Genomic DNA, 12,822 nt, shown 5'->3' on the forward strand with positions numbered 1-12,822 from the left:
GTTTGTTTGTTTGTTTGTTTTTTAAGACCTGTGCTCTACAATTCAGCAGATCACCCTTATGTCGTCAGGTGGCATCCAGTGTCCTGTTATCAGTAATTTTAGCACAGTTCTCGGGCGCATAGGTATTGCTGGTAGGTCTTCAGCCATAATATGGACAGCACTTCTGTCTTTTCATCAGACATTGCTTTCTGTTCTGATACATGCCTGTTCTAATTGTTTTCATTGCTTAAAACAGTAGCAATTCCTTTTTAAGCCAGCTTTGCAGCAAACTGCCTCTACTAAGCTTATGAACTCTAAATAACTGCTCCTATTTCAACTAGGCCCTAGTTGTAGAACATATTTGTTTGGCCATGTATTAAGCACGGTAACAAGAAAAGCTGCACAGGAATAAAGGCTGTTGGTTTCAAACCATCATACTGAGTACCTGTATAGAGCTTTACGCTTTCCAAGCACTTTATAAATACTATCTACCTAATTAAGCTTCTCAACGTCTCTGGAAAAAGTCAAATGCTATCTTCATTTTCCAGATGGTCAGAGAATACAGACGTAGAATACAATTCTTCTCAAACCCTCACCCCCTCATTTTTTTTTGTCCATCTATTCTACAAACTATGACTATCCTGCCACATTGCTGTGGTTAGAAGGAGGCTAAAATTTTACTTACCCCCTTCGTGTCCTAATCTATCAGACTCTTTTTATAGCAGTGTCTCCTCTTTGTGAGGGGTTCAAATGAGTTGAATCCTGCCCAGATACCCAAAATTACCAGTGTTGTAAGTGGGTTCCCCAGACATGGCTAAAAATTGTTGCGTTTTACTCATAATGGAACCTAACAGTGGCTTAATAGTGTTCTTGAATTGTCACCCAATGCTTTAGCATGGTTTAGAGAGCTATTTAATTTCCTGTCAGTGTTTTTATGACAGAGCTGTGCTCTATGCACTTTTGGGATAGTCATATTGTAACCAGCTTTCACAACATGTTCAGAATACAGTTTGTAGCCATTCTGTGTTAATCAGGTCTACTGACTATTTTGCTGTTATAGTATGGAAGTAGGCTCGCCAGTTTTGATGGGATGTATTCTTGGAGTTTTCATCATATGACATAATTTTTAATTAAAGATAAACCGTTAATTGCTGAAGACTCCAGAACAGGGGTCGGCAACCAAAATAGCAAGAAGAACCATTTTTTTTTCGAATTTGGTAAAAAACTCAATAATTCAAGAGCCGCAGTGCATGTGAATACGAGACAGTCCTTAATAAATTAAGTCAAACCATACTTTTTGTAGCCTCTATTTTAAGAACAGTGCACACGCAATGATTTGTAATGTGATACATGTTTACTACAGGATGTTCACAAACTTTATACCTATTCTGTTTCCTCACACTTTACGTATGTATGTTTGTACCATTATGTTCATGACTTTCACTCCTGAACCTACTTTAATTATACCAATTTTACTTCATGTTTAATTTCAGTTTTTTCTTAAAATGCATGTTGCCTTTCACAGCAGGAATGCCACACACTTCTTTTTCAAAAGCAAGACTTTATTAGCAGCACGATCAAAACACAGATACAGTGTCATATACACAATGCCCTGTACATATTAAAGAGTGAGAGAGCTGACATTTCGAGATCACATAGTGTTTGCTGTTTAAATATGAGTTGTTCGTTGTTAGGCTTTTAGACATTGACCATTTCTAGAAAATGATCAGTAGGGGTTTTTTTTTTTTAAACTTTGCAATTTTCATGTTGGGAGTCACAAAAGTTCTTAAAGAGCCACATGTGGCTCTGGAGCTGCAGGTTGCAGATTGCTGCTCCAGAACAATCATGGAGGATTGGCAGTTCTGTGTGGAAGGGTGCTTGGAACTGTTGTAAACAACTCTTTCTAATCCAAGTCCTGTTCTGCAGTTCAAGAACAAAGTAATTTAACATTTCTCTAGCAAGCATAATGTATGAAAATCATCTGGCTAATGGTGTTCCTATTTCATGTAGAGAAAACTTGAAAGCCTCTTGAAAACTAAGTGTTTAATAATCTTCAGACTTCAATGTGACAGTCTCAGCTGGGTTTACTGGCCTACTGCACATTATTGTTGATCCTGAAAGCATTCCTTGAAGCAAATTAAAAATTGAGTGGTACTCCACGTATCCAGTGGAAAAGAAGTTCTGTGGCACAGGCATGTTCTAATTCCTAGTAAAAGCAGTGGAAGTATTGGGTTAGATTGGGTCCTATGCTGAAGTATTCCGCAGCAGACATCTAACTGGTAAGATCCCTTGTGATTTTCTTCAGGTGTTACCTCCTCTTTTCATGTGGAACTTACAAATTTCTAACCAGAAAAAAGCAAATCACTAATGGAGTTATACCAAGCAATGTCATTCTTTGTTTTAATTATTTTTCTTGAAAAGAGATCACAGTATCACTTGAAATCTTTAAAAGGCTCTGTCACTTAGGGGTCAGGCATACTGTATTGCAACAGGGCTGGTATTAGTTTTCTTAGGGTAGCAGGAGAACAGAAAATGTATTCTTCCAGGAAAGGATATAAACTATTTTGGTGTGCTGCAGGTTGTGTGTAAACTAGCTTCAGAAAAACATTTCTCACCATTGATCATCTTCTGGTATGTCAGTGAGAGAGCTTGTAGTAGACAGGTTACCAGCCTTTAACGCTGTGTCACCTCAGTGTGATCCTGAACAGGATTAGGTGACATGATGATTAAAACTCATGTGGCTGATCTATATGTGAAAGACTGCAGCAGTGTGAAATATGCCTACACCAGTGTTTGTGTTAACAGAAGCTAAATGTCTGCATGGCACAGATGTGACTTTTGTTACTCTTCCTCCTCTTCTAGGTGATTCCTCCCAAGGAATGGAAGCCCCGAAAGACTTATGATGACATCGATGACATGGTGATCCCAGCACCTATCCAGCAGGTGGTGACTGGACAGTCGGGGTTATTCACCCAGTACAATATACAGAAGAAACCTATGACAGTGGGAGAATACCGACGTCTGGCCAACAGTGAGAAGTATGTAATTGTTTTGAATGGCAGTCTGGTGCTGTATTATGAATTGGGAAGAGCACATGGGAAGCCTTTCTTCTTTACAAACTGGGAAGGAATTGCAGCCAAACTTGTTAATTTGGAAACATTCTCGTGGTGTGGCTTGGACTTAAAATGTTTGAGATTAATGATTGCAAGAGGTTGAGTAGGAGCACTCTTGTAAGTGGGGTTGAACCAGTATAGTAGGCCCTGTTTGATGGCTATCTTCAGTGGCTGGCTTTTTCACTGAGAAAATGGTTAGGGGTAGGGCCCTGCCAAATTCATGCCTGTGAAAAATTCAACATGGCCTGTGCAATCTAGTTTCCCCTTTGAAATCTGGTCTGTTGTGCACTTTTTCCATGTACTATAAAGATTTCATTGGGGGTCAGCATTTCTGAAACTGGGTGTCTCGGTCCTTTGTGAAGTAACAGAGTTAATTGGGGGAATGGGGAGGCTTATGATGTTGCCACTTTTACTTCTCGCCGCCTTCAGAACTGGGTGGCCAGAGAGCAGTGGCTGCTGCCCAGGTGCCCAGCTCTGAAGTGAGAGCCCTAGCAGTAGCAGCAGCACAGAAGTAAGGGGAGATAATTCCACACCATTCCACTCTTACTTCTGTGCTGCTCTCTTCAGAGTTTAGTCAGGTCTTCTATACTTACAACGCAGATTTAGATACCTGAAATTAAGAAATGTACGACTTTAAAAATCTTATAACCAATCTTTTCCGTCCATGTGCAGATTAAATTTTATGTGCACCAAGGCATTTGGGAATGTGCATCACCAGTAGAAACAAACAACCTAGCTGTGGGCGCTCTGCTGATCAGCTGGGCAGCACTGGAATTTCTCCTGAGCAGCTGCACAAGCTCTCCGCTTACAGGGAACATTGCTTATGACTATGAAATTGACCAAAACGGACTGTGGATTTTGTGATCCCACAACCTAGGGCCCTCATTGAAGGAGTATTGCTTCTGAAGCTCTGGAGTCCGTTTGTCTTAGCACTGTGACTTGCCAGACTGGTAGCCACATGGAGAATGTGCCACACGTGTTTTGGTGCCTAGCTACAATGCTGCTGGCTTTGGACCTATGTACGCTAATGGTGGTGGTGTGTATGTCCCTCTAAAAACATGGGTACATTTCAAGACCTATGCGGCTGGTGAGCTTCACAAAAAGTCACTTAGTTTCACCCAACTGAGCAGCTATATTGTCCTTTCTAATTTGTGCAGTATATTGTTCTTTGGTTATGGGAACTTTCGCAACAGTAGGATCAACACAAAAATATACTCAGTAGAAAAATATCTATGCCTTGTATCCTTGATTTGGTTCAGTTCCTGACTCTAACAAACCCTGTTGGCAGATGGCTTTGCCTCTGTGCCTTATCCCCATTTTACAGTTAGGAAACTGATACAGCCATACTTCATGTAAGTGTTGTGAACATAAATGTTTTTCAATATATGTGAAGTGCTTATGTATACAGACTTCAAAGGCAGTAAATTATATGTCTCCAAGAGTTAAAAGTGACATGCATACTGAGTAGCCTGAACACATTCTCTCTCTCTCTCTTTTTTGGAGGGTGTGGGGAGGATGAATTTATGCCATTTAAAAATATTCCTTCAGGAAACCTCAGCATTGGAAAATGAATAGTGTAAAAGAGGAGATTGTGAAACTTGTATTTAAACTGCAGGATTAGGAGCAAAAGGCTCTGGCTGCTATTCCTAGCTTTCTCATTGATTTACTTTGTGATCATGGGCAAGTTGTCTCCATCTGTCACAGTTTTCTCCCTTCTGAAATGGGATAATACTTCTATACCAGCGTTCTCTAATTTTTTTATGTTGTGCTCCATTTACCTGTAATATAATTTGCCTAGGGGCCTGGTCATAGTTGGGAACTATGGGATTTGGCATTGTTTACAGGTGAATCTGAGGCCAGAACTGGATGGTGTTGTTCCCTCCCCATCCTTCGTGGGGGCTGGGAGTGGGGCTGGGATTAGGGTTGAGGTTGAGATCAAGAACCAGAGTTGGGGCCTGGTCTGTGGGGTGTAGCTGAGGCCAGCATGGAGATGGAGGCAGAGCAGGACTGAGAGGTGCTCCCAGTTCCAACTGAGGTGGTCTTGGCCCCACTGTGTCTTCCCCAAATGTTCCTACATTCCCTGTGACGGGGGTGCACTCCACAGTTTGGGATCTATTGTTTGGTATCTTCTAGGAAGGAAAATGTAAGGCTTAACTCACTTGCATTTACAATGTGCTTTGAGATCAAGAGATGGAAGCTGCCATAAAAATGTAAAAAAGTATTGTAAAAAAGCAGAGAGGGAACTAGCCCAAAGTACACTCCCATTCTAAAACCTACACACTAGTTGTAGTCAGTCGCTTACAGTTAGCAGAACAGAGTGACTAACTAGGAGTTCTGATGCAGGCTTCTTGCAAAGACTGTTACTGTACTTAACATCGAAATGTTGCCTTCGGAACCCAGGCATCTGCTTGGATTGTTAGACATGTCTAGCCTGATGCAGTGTTTTGATGGCTCTAAAAATGTTTTTCTGTGCTCTGGTTACAAGGTGGTATAACAATTTGCTCTAGGACTCCATTGTATCATCACTGCACCTTTCCTCTGCACTACTTACTATGTACCTACCTACTGTGTATTACCTCCTACTACACACTATGGAGAGTCTGCTGCCCAAACCATAGCTGTAAGCTATTGCTGTGCTAACCTCTTGGGCTAGCCATTCCACTTCTGCCTTTCACAAAGCCGAGCAGTTTATTCTGTTATGCTGTCACTTGAACGTACGTTTCTAAGCTCTGTGACTTTTTTCCTAAAATGTTCGCTTTTCCATTTGCTGATCAGGTACTGTACTCCTCGTCACCAAGATTTTGAAGACCTGGAACGCAAATACTGGAAGAATCTGACATTTGTCTCGCCAATTTATGGGGCAGATATCAGTGGCTCACTATATGATGCAGTAAGTGATATATACATGTATGTCAGCTGCTTGTTAGATCAGATAAATAGTGATAATTCTACAGTGTCTTGCATCTAGAATCACAGTATGCTCTAAAAACGGATAATTTATCTTGGTGACACCTATGTGAGGGCAAGTATTGTCCCCATTTTCTTCATGGGGAAATGGAATGGTTTAATTTTTCAGAGTGCTGGGCAATGAAGTCAGTGGAAGCCGTGAGTGTTTAGCCTCTCTAAAAATCAGAGAAAAAGTGCCTTATCAAAGATCACATGTGTAAAGCCAATGGCCAAGTTGGGAGAAGAGGTCTGTCCTCATGACTCATCCACAGCACCATTGAAGAGAGCAAATAGTCTCTTCAGTTTTATTTCCTTTTTAGTGGAAAGCTGCATCTCTGGAGCGTTGACTGAGTGACTGTAATATTTAGACAGTTAAAATGAGATCATACTGTCAAACGTGTAGTGCTTCTGTGTACACATTAGAGAAAACAGTGGGAACAAACATTGCACAATAGAACTTCTTGAGTGTATAAAGAAAAATAACATTTCTCCCCCTCCCCCAACTCGTCTGACTTGGAATATATATTATTGAGGCCTCCCACGGCAGTTGTTACTCAAAACATACATTGATTTCAGTACATTAATACTAGTATCTCTTGCATGCCTGTGGCATGTTCCAGTGATAACTTAGACCCACCGTAAAGCCAATTCTTTTCAAAAGTTACAGTTCAAAATTGATTTTTGCACAAGCATTTGAACATTATAAGTAGGGGTTATTCACTTTGTATAAACAAATAACATATAATTGGATTATCAGACATTTAAATGTATGTGCATACTCTTGGTAACTGGCTTTGTCTGAGGTATTGGAATGCTCAAATGTGGTTATATAACATCTGCTGTGACCCACTTTCCCTTTTTTTTAAAATTTGGATCCTTTCTGTGGTGCTGTGCAGGTTGATGTGAAAACTAGAATCAGGATAGTTAGGTTAATGTATTCATCATTTCCATGTATTACAGAGTGTGTTTTGAATTGATCCTTGGCATAAGTCAAGAAGTTTTAACATGATAATGACAAAGGTTTAATTTAACAGTTAGCTATCTAAACCATGTTAGGTTAAACTGCTTTTCAAAAGCAGAAGTGTGGATGCAACTTGAATCTCTACTAAACTTACAGGTGCTACAAGCAAGCTGAAGCAGGTACTTAAAGAACAGTTTTGAATACATATATGGGGCATCCTAGAGGGGAAAAAAGAGAAGAAGGTTACTGCTAGCTTCTTTTTTGGAAATTCTGCACTCAGACAGTTTTTACACTGCTAGTTTATGCTCATCTGTGGTCTTCTCAGTATCTACTGAGATGAAGAAAATCAAGTAACAGGAACTGTTGTACTTTTCCCTTTCCACTGTTAATGCTCTTAAAATCTTGAAAATAACAAAATTTCAGTTCCCAATTTTGTCATTCAGACCTCACTTAGCTAGTGTTTGAGATGAGGCTCTGTAATTTATTTTTGGTTTTCATGCCTTCTCCTTGTTTAAGGGCACTTTGAAAGCATTGTATACAGTCCTGTGCATGTGTTCAGTGTCCCCAAAGTGGATCTTTTACTTGCAAGTTATTTGAAAAGAGTATGTAAATATAATTTATTTTTATTCAATTTTATTTTTCTGAGGGAGTCAGTTTACCAGTGGTGGATCACCCACAGAACACAAGTGCCTACTTTGGAGAAAGTGTTTAATTAGAAGCTGCATTATCTGGAAGCCTGATGGAAAAAAAAGTAGCAAAATCTTTTTTTAGTGTCTGGTGGTGATACTGACTGAGAGACTAAAGCCGCGTCTACACGTGCACGCTACTTCGAAGTAGCGGCGCCAACTTCGAAATAGCGCCCGTCACGGCTACACATGTTGGGCGCTATTTCAAAGTTAACTTTGACGTTAGGCGGTGAGACGTCGAAGTTGCTAACCCCATGAGGGGATGGGAATAGCACCCTACTTCGACGTTCAACGTCGAAGTAGGGAACGTGTAGACGATCCGCGTCCCGCAACATCGAAATAGCGGGGTCCTCCATGGCGGCCATCAGCTGAGGGGTTGAGAGACGCTCTCTCTCCAGCCCCTGTGGGGCTCTATGGTCACCATGTGCAGCAGCCCTTAGCCCAGGGCTTCTGGCTGCTGCTGCTGCAGCTGGGGATCCATGCTGCATGCACAGGGTCTGCAACTAGTTGTCGGCTCTGTGTATCTTGTGCTGTTTAGTGCAAGTGTGTGGGAGGGGCCCTTTAAGGGAGCGGCTTGCTGTTGAGTCCACCCTGTGACCCTGTCTGCGGCTGTTCCTGGCACCCTTATTTCGATGTGTGCTACTTTGGCGTGTAGACGTTCCCTCGCAGCGCCTATTTTGATGTGGTGCTGCCCAACGTCGACGTTGCCAGCCCTGGAGGACATGTAGACGCTATTCATCGAAATAGCTTATTTCGATGTTGCTACATCGAAATAAGCTATTTTGATGTAGCGTGCACGTGTAGACGTAGCCTAAGATCACAGATAGAAGAACATATAGCAGACGAGCAATCAGGGTTCAGAAGAGATAGAAGTACCATACAGCAGATATTGGCACTAAGATTGATAGCAGAGAAAGCTTGATGAAAGAACAAGAATGTATACACTTGCTTCATCAATTTTCAAAAGGCATTTGCCAGTATAGATCAGAAAGCTAGCTGGGTGGTATTGGAGTCATACGGAGTGGATAGCAGACTGATATGGTTGTTGAAGGATATCAGTGACAACGCGGAGGCAGTGGTGAGAACTGGGAGTTGGGAAGTTGGTTTAAAACAAATAGAGGTATGAGACAAGGAGATCCAATATCATCAAGTATCTTCATTGCACATCTGGAGAGAGCAATGGACAAGATCAAGGAAGAGGTAGAAGAGATATCTGTACACAGGAAAAAAATTAACTTGGGGTTTGCAGATGATGTAGTTATCATTGAGAGAGATGAGGAGAAGCTAGTCAAAACGGTGCAAGTGTTAAGGGAAGCAGTACAGACTGATTATGAACATCGATAAAACAAAAACAATGGTATTTGGAGATAAGGAAATAGGAAGGAAGATCAGTGTCTGGTATTGAACTAGAAAATGTAGAGAAATTCACATATCTGGGGAGCAACATAACGTATGATCTAGACTGTAAGAAGGAAATAATGACTAGAATAGGGAAAGCAAGAGCGAGTTTGAAGGCAATGGATAAGATCTGGAAAGCAAAGCGATTAACTTTAGAATGAAGCTGAGCATCTTCAAAATGTATGTATTCAGCAGCATGTTGTATGAATTAGACATGGGTGATAATGAAAGACTTGAAGAGAAGAATGTTGGCATACAAGAGGAGTTGTTATAGAAAGATCCTGAGAACAGGATGGATGCACAAGGTCAGCAATGAGGATTTAGATAGGATGATACAACTGAAAGAGAGCCTACTGCAGAAGGTTACAAAAGGGAAGCTACAACTCTTTGGGCATATTTGCAGAATGAACAATGAATGAAAAATCAAGACCCTGGTGTTCGGCATAATGGACGGTTTGAATAGGAGAGGCGGACCCCTCAGAGAAGGGATAGGTGATATAATAGATTGGTGCGGAGCTAGTCTACAGAAACTCCATGCTGGACAGGGAAAGATGAAAAGGAATAGTGAGAGAGACATCAGACACCAATGGGTGGTGAGCCCATGGTTATTGATGAGGATGAATGAATGTTAAAAAATAAATGTATTGGAAATGATTTGGATCTTAAAGGGATTGAATTAGTGCAGAAACCTGCCAGGAAAATGTAAGAGACTAGAATACATTTGTATCCAAATTTTAGGCTTTAAAGAGAGGTAAAATTTTGGATGTGAACATAACTCCTTTTAACCTCTTTCCGAATCTTGTAGCTTTTTATAATCACATGGGGGGAAGAAAAGATGTGGTACATAAAAAGTATGGATTTTTAAAAAAAAATTAATCCAGTTTATATGTATGAGTAGTCTCTGGTTTCATATTAACGAGAATAAAAAAAAAACAATTGCAGTGTCTGTCACACTCATTCTTCAGAGCATGCACTAATATCTCTTTGGGCTCAGGAAGTTAGCCCTTTTTTCTTAGTGATGTGCATTGCACAGTATGGAAGGAATGATGATGCTGTACTTGTACCTATGACATGTCTGATTTCAGCGAAAATTGTAGCCACAATATGGAGCAAATCAAGGATTATCATTCTGTTCTGCTAAAGTAGCTCTTGATGCATTTGTACTAGGACTGTGCTCAATCGAGCCTTTTTGTCTTGTAGAACGTAGAAGAATGGAATATTGGGAATCTGAATACCCTGTTGGACATGGTGGAGCATGAGTGTGGGATTATCATAGAAGGTGTGAACACCCCTTATCTTTACTTCGGCATGTGGAAAACAACATTTGCATGGCATACTGAAGACATGGATCTCTACAGCATCAACTACTTGCATTTTGGGGAGCCGAAATCCTGGTAAGTGGGTAGAATGCTGATGAGAGAAATAGTCATTAACCCTTATCTCTAGGAAACTAGCCTAATTTCAGTGTGAGTTCTAGCTTTGACATCCTTCTTTAAGGATGTCTATTAGAGAACAAGCAGTCCTGTGGCAACCTAAAGTCTAACAAATTTATTATTACAAAACAAAGCAGCAGAAATGTAGCACTTTAAAAACTAAATGATTTATTCGATGATGAGCTTTTGTGAAAAACTCTTCTCCAAATAAATCATTTTGTTAGTCTTTAAAGAGCTGTATTTCTGTTTCTTTGGTTTTTTTTGGGGGTACAGACCAAGACGACGACCTCTCTGTTACTGTTCAACGTGCCAGGCACTAAATTCATTATTAGATAATGAACGTTTGTAAGTACAACCCACTTCTTCATATTTTTAGATTTGGAGGAGATAATTCTAATCCAGAGATTGGGTGTGGGGTGGGGAGGAAGGATGTGAAAAAGAGGGGGAGTTACATTTCACTAATAGGACCAATTGAAGAGGTAAATTAGGTTAAGTGGGATGTGTGCCATTCCTGCTTGTAAATGCAGTAAATGTGCACTTTACTGCTTCCATTGGTCCTATTAGTGACAGGTGACCCTCCCTCCTTTGCTCCTCCCCGCCTGCTATATAAAACCTGGATTTTAATTATCTACTCCTGATCTGAAGAAGTGGGTTGTACTCACAAAAGTTCATTACCTAATAATAAATTTGTTAGTCTTTAAGGTGCTACAGGACTGATTTTTTTTGTGAAGCTACAGATTAACACAGCTACCCTTCGGACTATAAAATGGGAGTATTGTGTCCATTTCCAGGCTCCACATTTCAAGGAAGATGTGGAGAAGGTCCAGAGAAGAGGAACAAGAATGATTAAAGATCTAGGGGACATGAGCAATGAGGGAGGACTGAAAAAACTGGGCTTGTTTAGCTTAGAAAAAAGAAGACTGAGAGTGTCATGGCAGTGGTTTTCAAGTACCTAAAAGAGGGTTACAAGGAGGAGGGAGAACATTTGTTTTCCTTGGCCTCTGAGGATAGGACAAGAAGGAATGGGCTTAAATTGCTGCAAGGAAGATTCAGGTTGGACATTAGGAAAACTTCTTACTGTCAGGGTGATTAAACACTGGAATAAATTGTCTAGGGAGGTCATGGAATCTCCATGACTGGAGATGTTTAAGAGCAGGTTAGACAGACGTCTGTCTGAGATGGTCTGGATCGTGCTTGGTCCTGCTATGAGGGCAGGGGACTGGACTCTGGCATTTCGAGCTCCCTTCCAGCTCTAGTGTTCTATGAGCAATGCCAAAGCACTTCAGTACTGAAACACTGCTGTCATCACATTTTGTTGTGTGGTGGAAAGTATCTGTTACCTTTTGCTTATAGTGTTCAATATGTAAGCTATTCCCAGTGTCCCATGTCTTCTGTGGAGAGGCAGGTGAGGGAAGTGCTTCTTCAGGGCCTATTCTTAAATAACAACGAAGGGTCCTGTGGCACCTTATAGACTAACAGAACAGACTAACTTCTGTTAGTCTATAAGGTGCCACAGGACCCTTTGTTGCTGTTACAGATCCAGACTAACACGGCTATCCCTCCGATACTATTCTTAAATAAGCATATTAGGTATTTGTGGGGGTCTTTAGGCATTTCCTAAACTCACATTCTATGAAGATAATCAGAAAATAAGGTTGAAATGGGGGGAATCGGTGGAGATGGAATTGAATAGGTTACAAAAAGCCTGTAGATATGGTGTCCTCGGTCCTCCTGCTGTTTAAAAGTATAACTGGAGAGCTTTGGTGACCCAAGGATGATTTGCAGGGTATCTTGATGTGACTAATAAATATTGACATTTGCATGCAAATTGAAGTTTAAATGTCACAGTACAGCTCTTGTCACTGTGTCCTGGTACTGGCAGCCAAGATCTTCCCATCTCTCAACAATATGTGTCTCCCTTGCTGCCACTTATCTGCAGTCAGATAGAGCCTGTGGGTGTGAGAGAGCTACCAGAAACAAGGAGACTGTAATGAATAATTTTGATGTTCCTTTAATGTTGAGGGAATGAGGAGGAGGGGCTGGTCTATGACACATTCAAGTATAATTTGGTGCAAATCTTTGAGATCTTCCCTTGGGTGATTCAGTGTGGGGTTTTTTTTTTTGTTTTTTTTTTTGGCTCACCTAACTTCACAGTTCCTGTTGTTCAGGCAGAGGTGAAAGGACTTACAGGCACAGCTATGCTATCTGATAAACTAGTGTGACTTGAGGAGGTGTGGATCTCTTGGCTCTGAATAAAAAGTGACAAACTTTCATTTTAGGTACCATCAAGTTGTCTTTTGGAAGCA

The 12,822-nt window shown here is 40.8% G+C and overlaps 1 protein-coding gene across 3 annotated transcripts in view; it reads left to right on the plus strand.

The window, feature by feature from the left end:
• Positions 1–12,822, plus strand: part of KDM4B (lysine demethylase 4B) — a 209,693-nt gene that overhangs the window by 44,909 nt on the left and 151,962 nt on the right. For all 3 annotated transcript variants that reach the window (XM_074978255.1, XM_074978257.1, XM_074978256.1), the window contains exons 3-5: positions 2,842–3,017; positions 5,868–5,982; positions 10,284–10,477. In XM_074978255.1, the coding sequence (XP_074834356.1) occupies positions 2,842–3,017; positions 5,868–5,982; positions 10,284–10,477 (485 nt within the window). The remainder of the gene's footprint in view (positions 1–2,841; positions 3,018–5,867; positions 5,983–10,283; positions 10,478–12,822) is intronic.

Source organism: Carettochelys insculpta, chromosome 27 (assembly GCF_033958435.1).
Source record: "Carettochelys insculpta isolate YL-2023 chromosome 27, ASM3395843v1, whole genome shotgun sequence".
Classification (NCBI taxonomy): Eukaryota; Metazoa; Chordata; order Testudines; family Carettochelyidae; genus Carettochelys; species Carettochelys insculpta.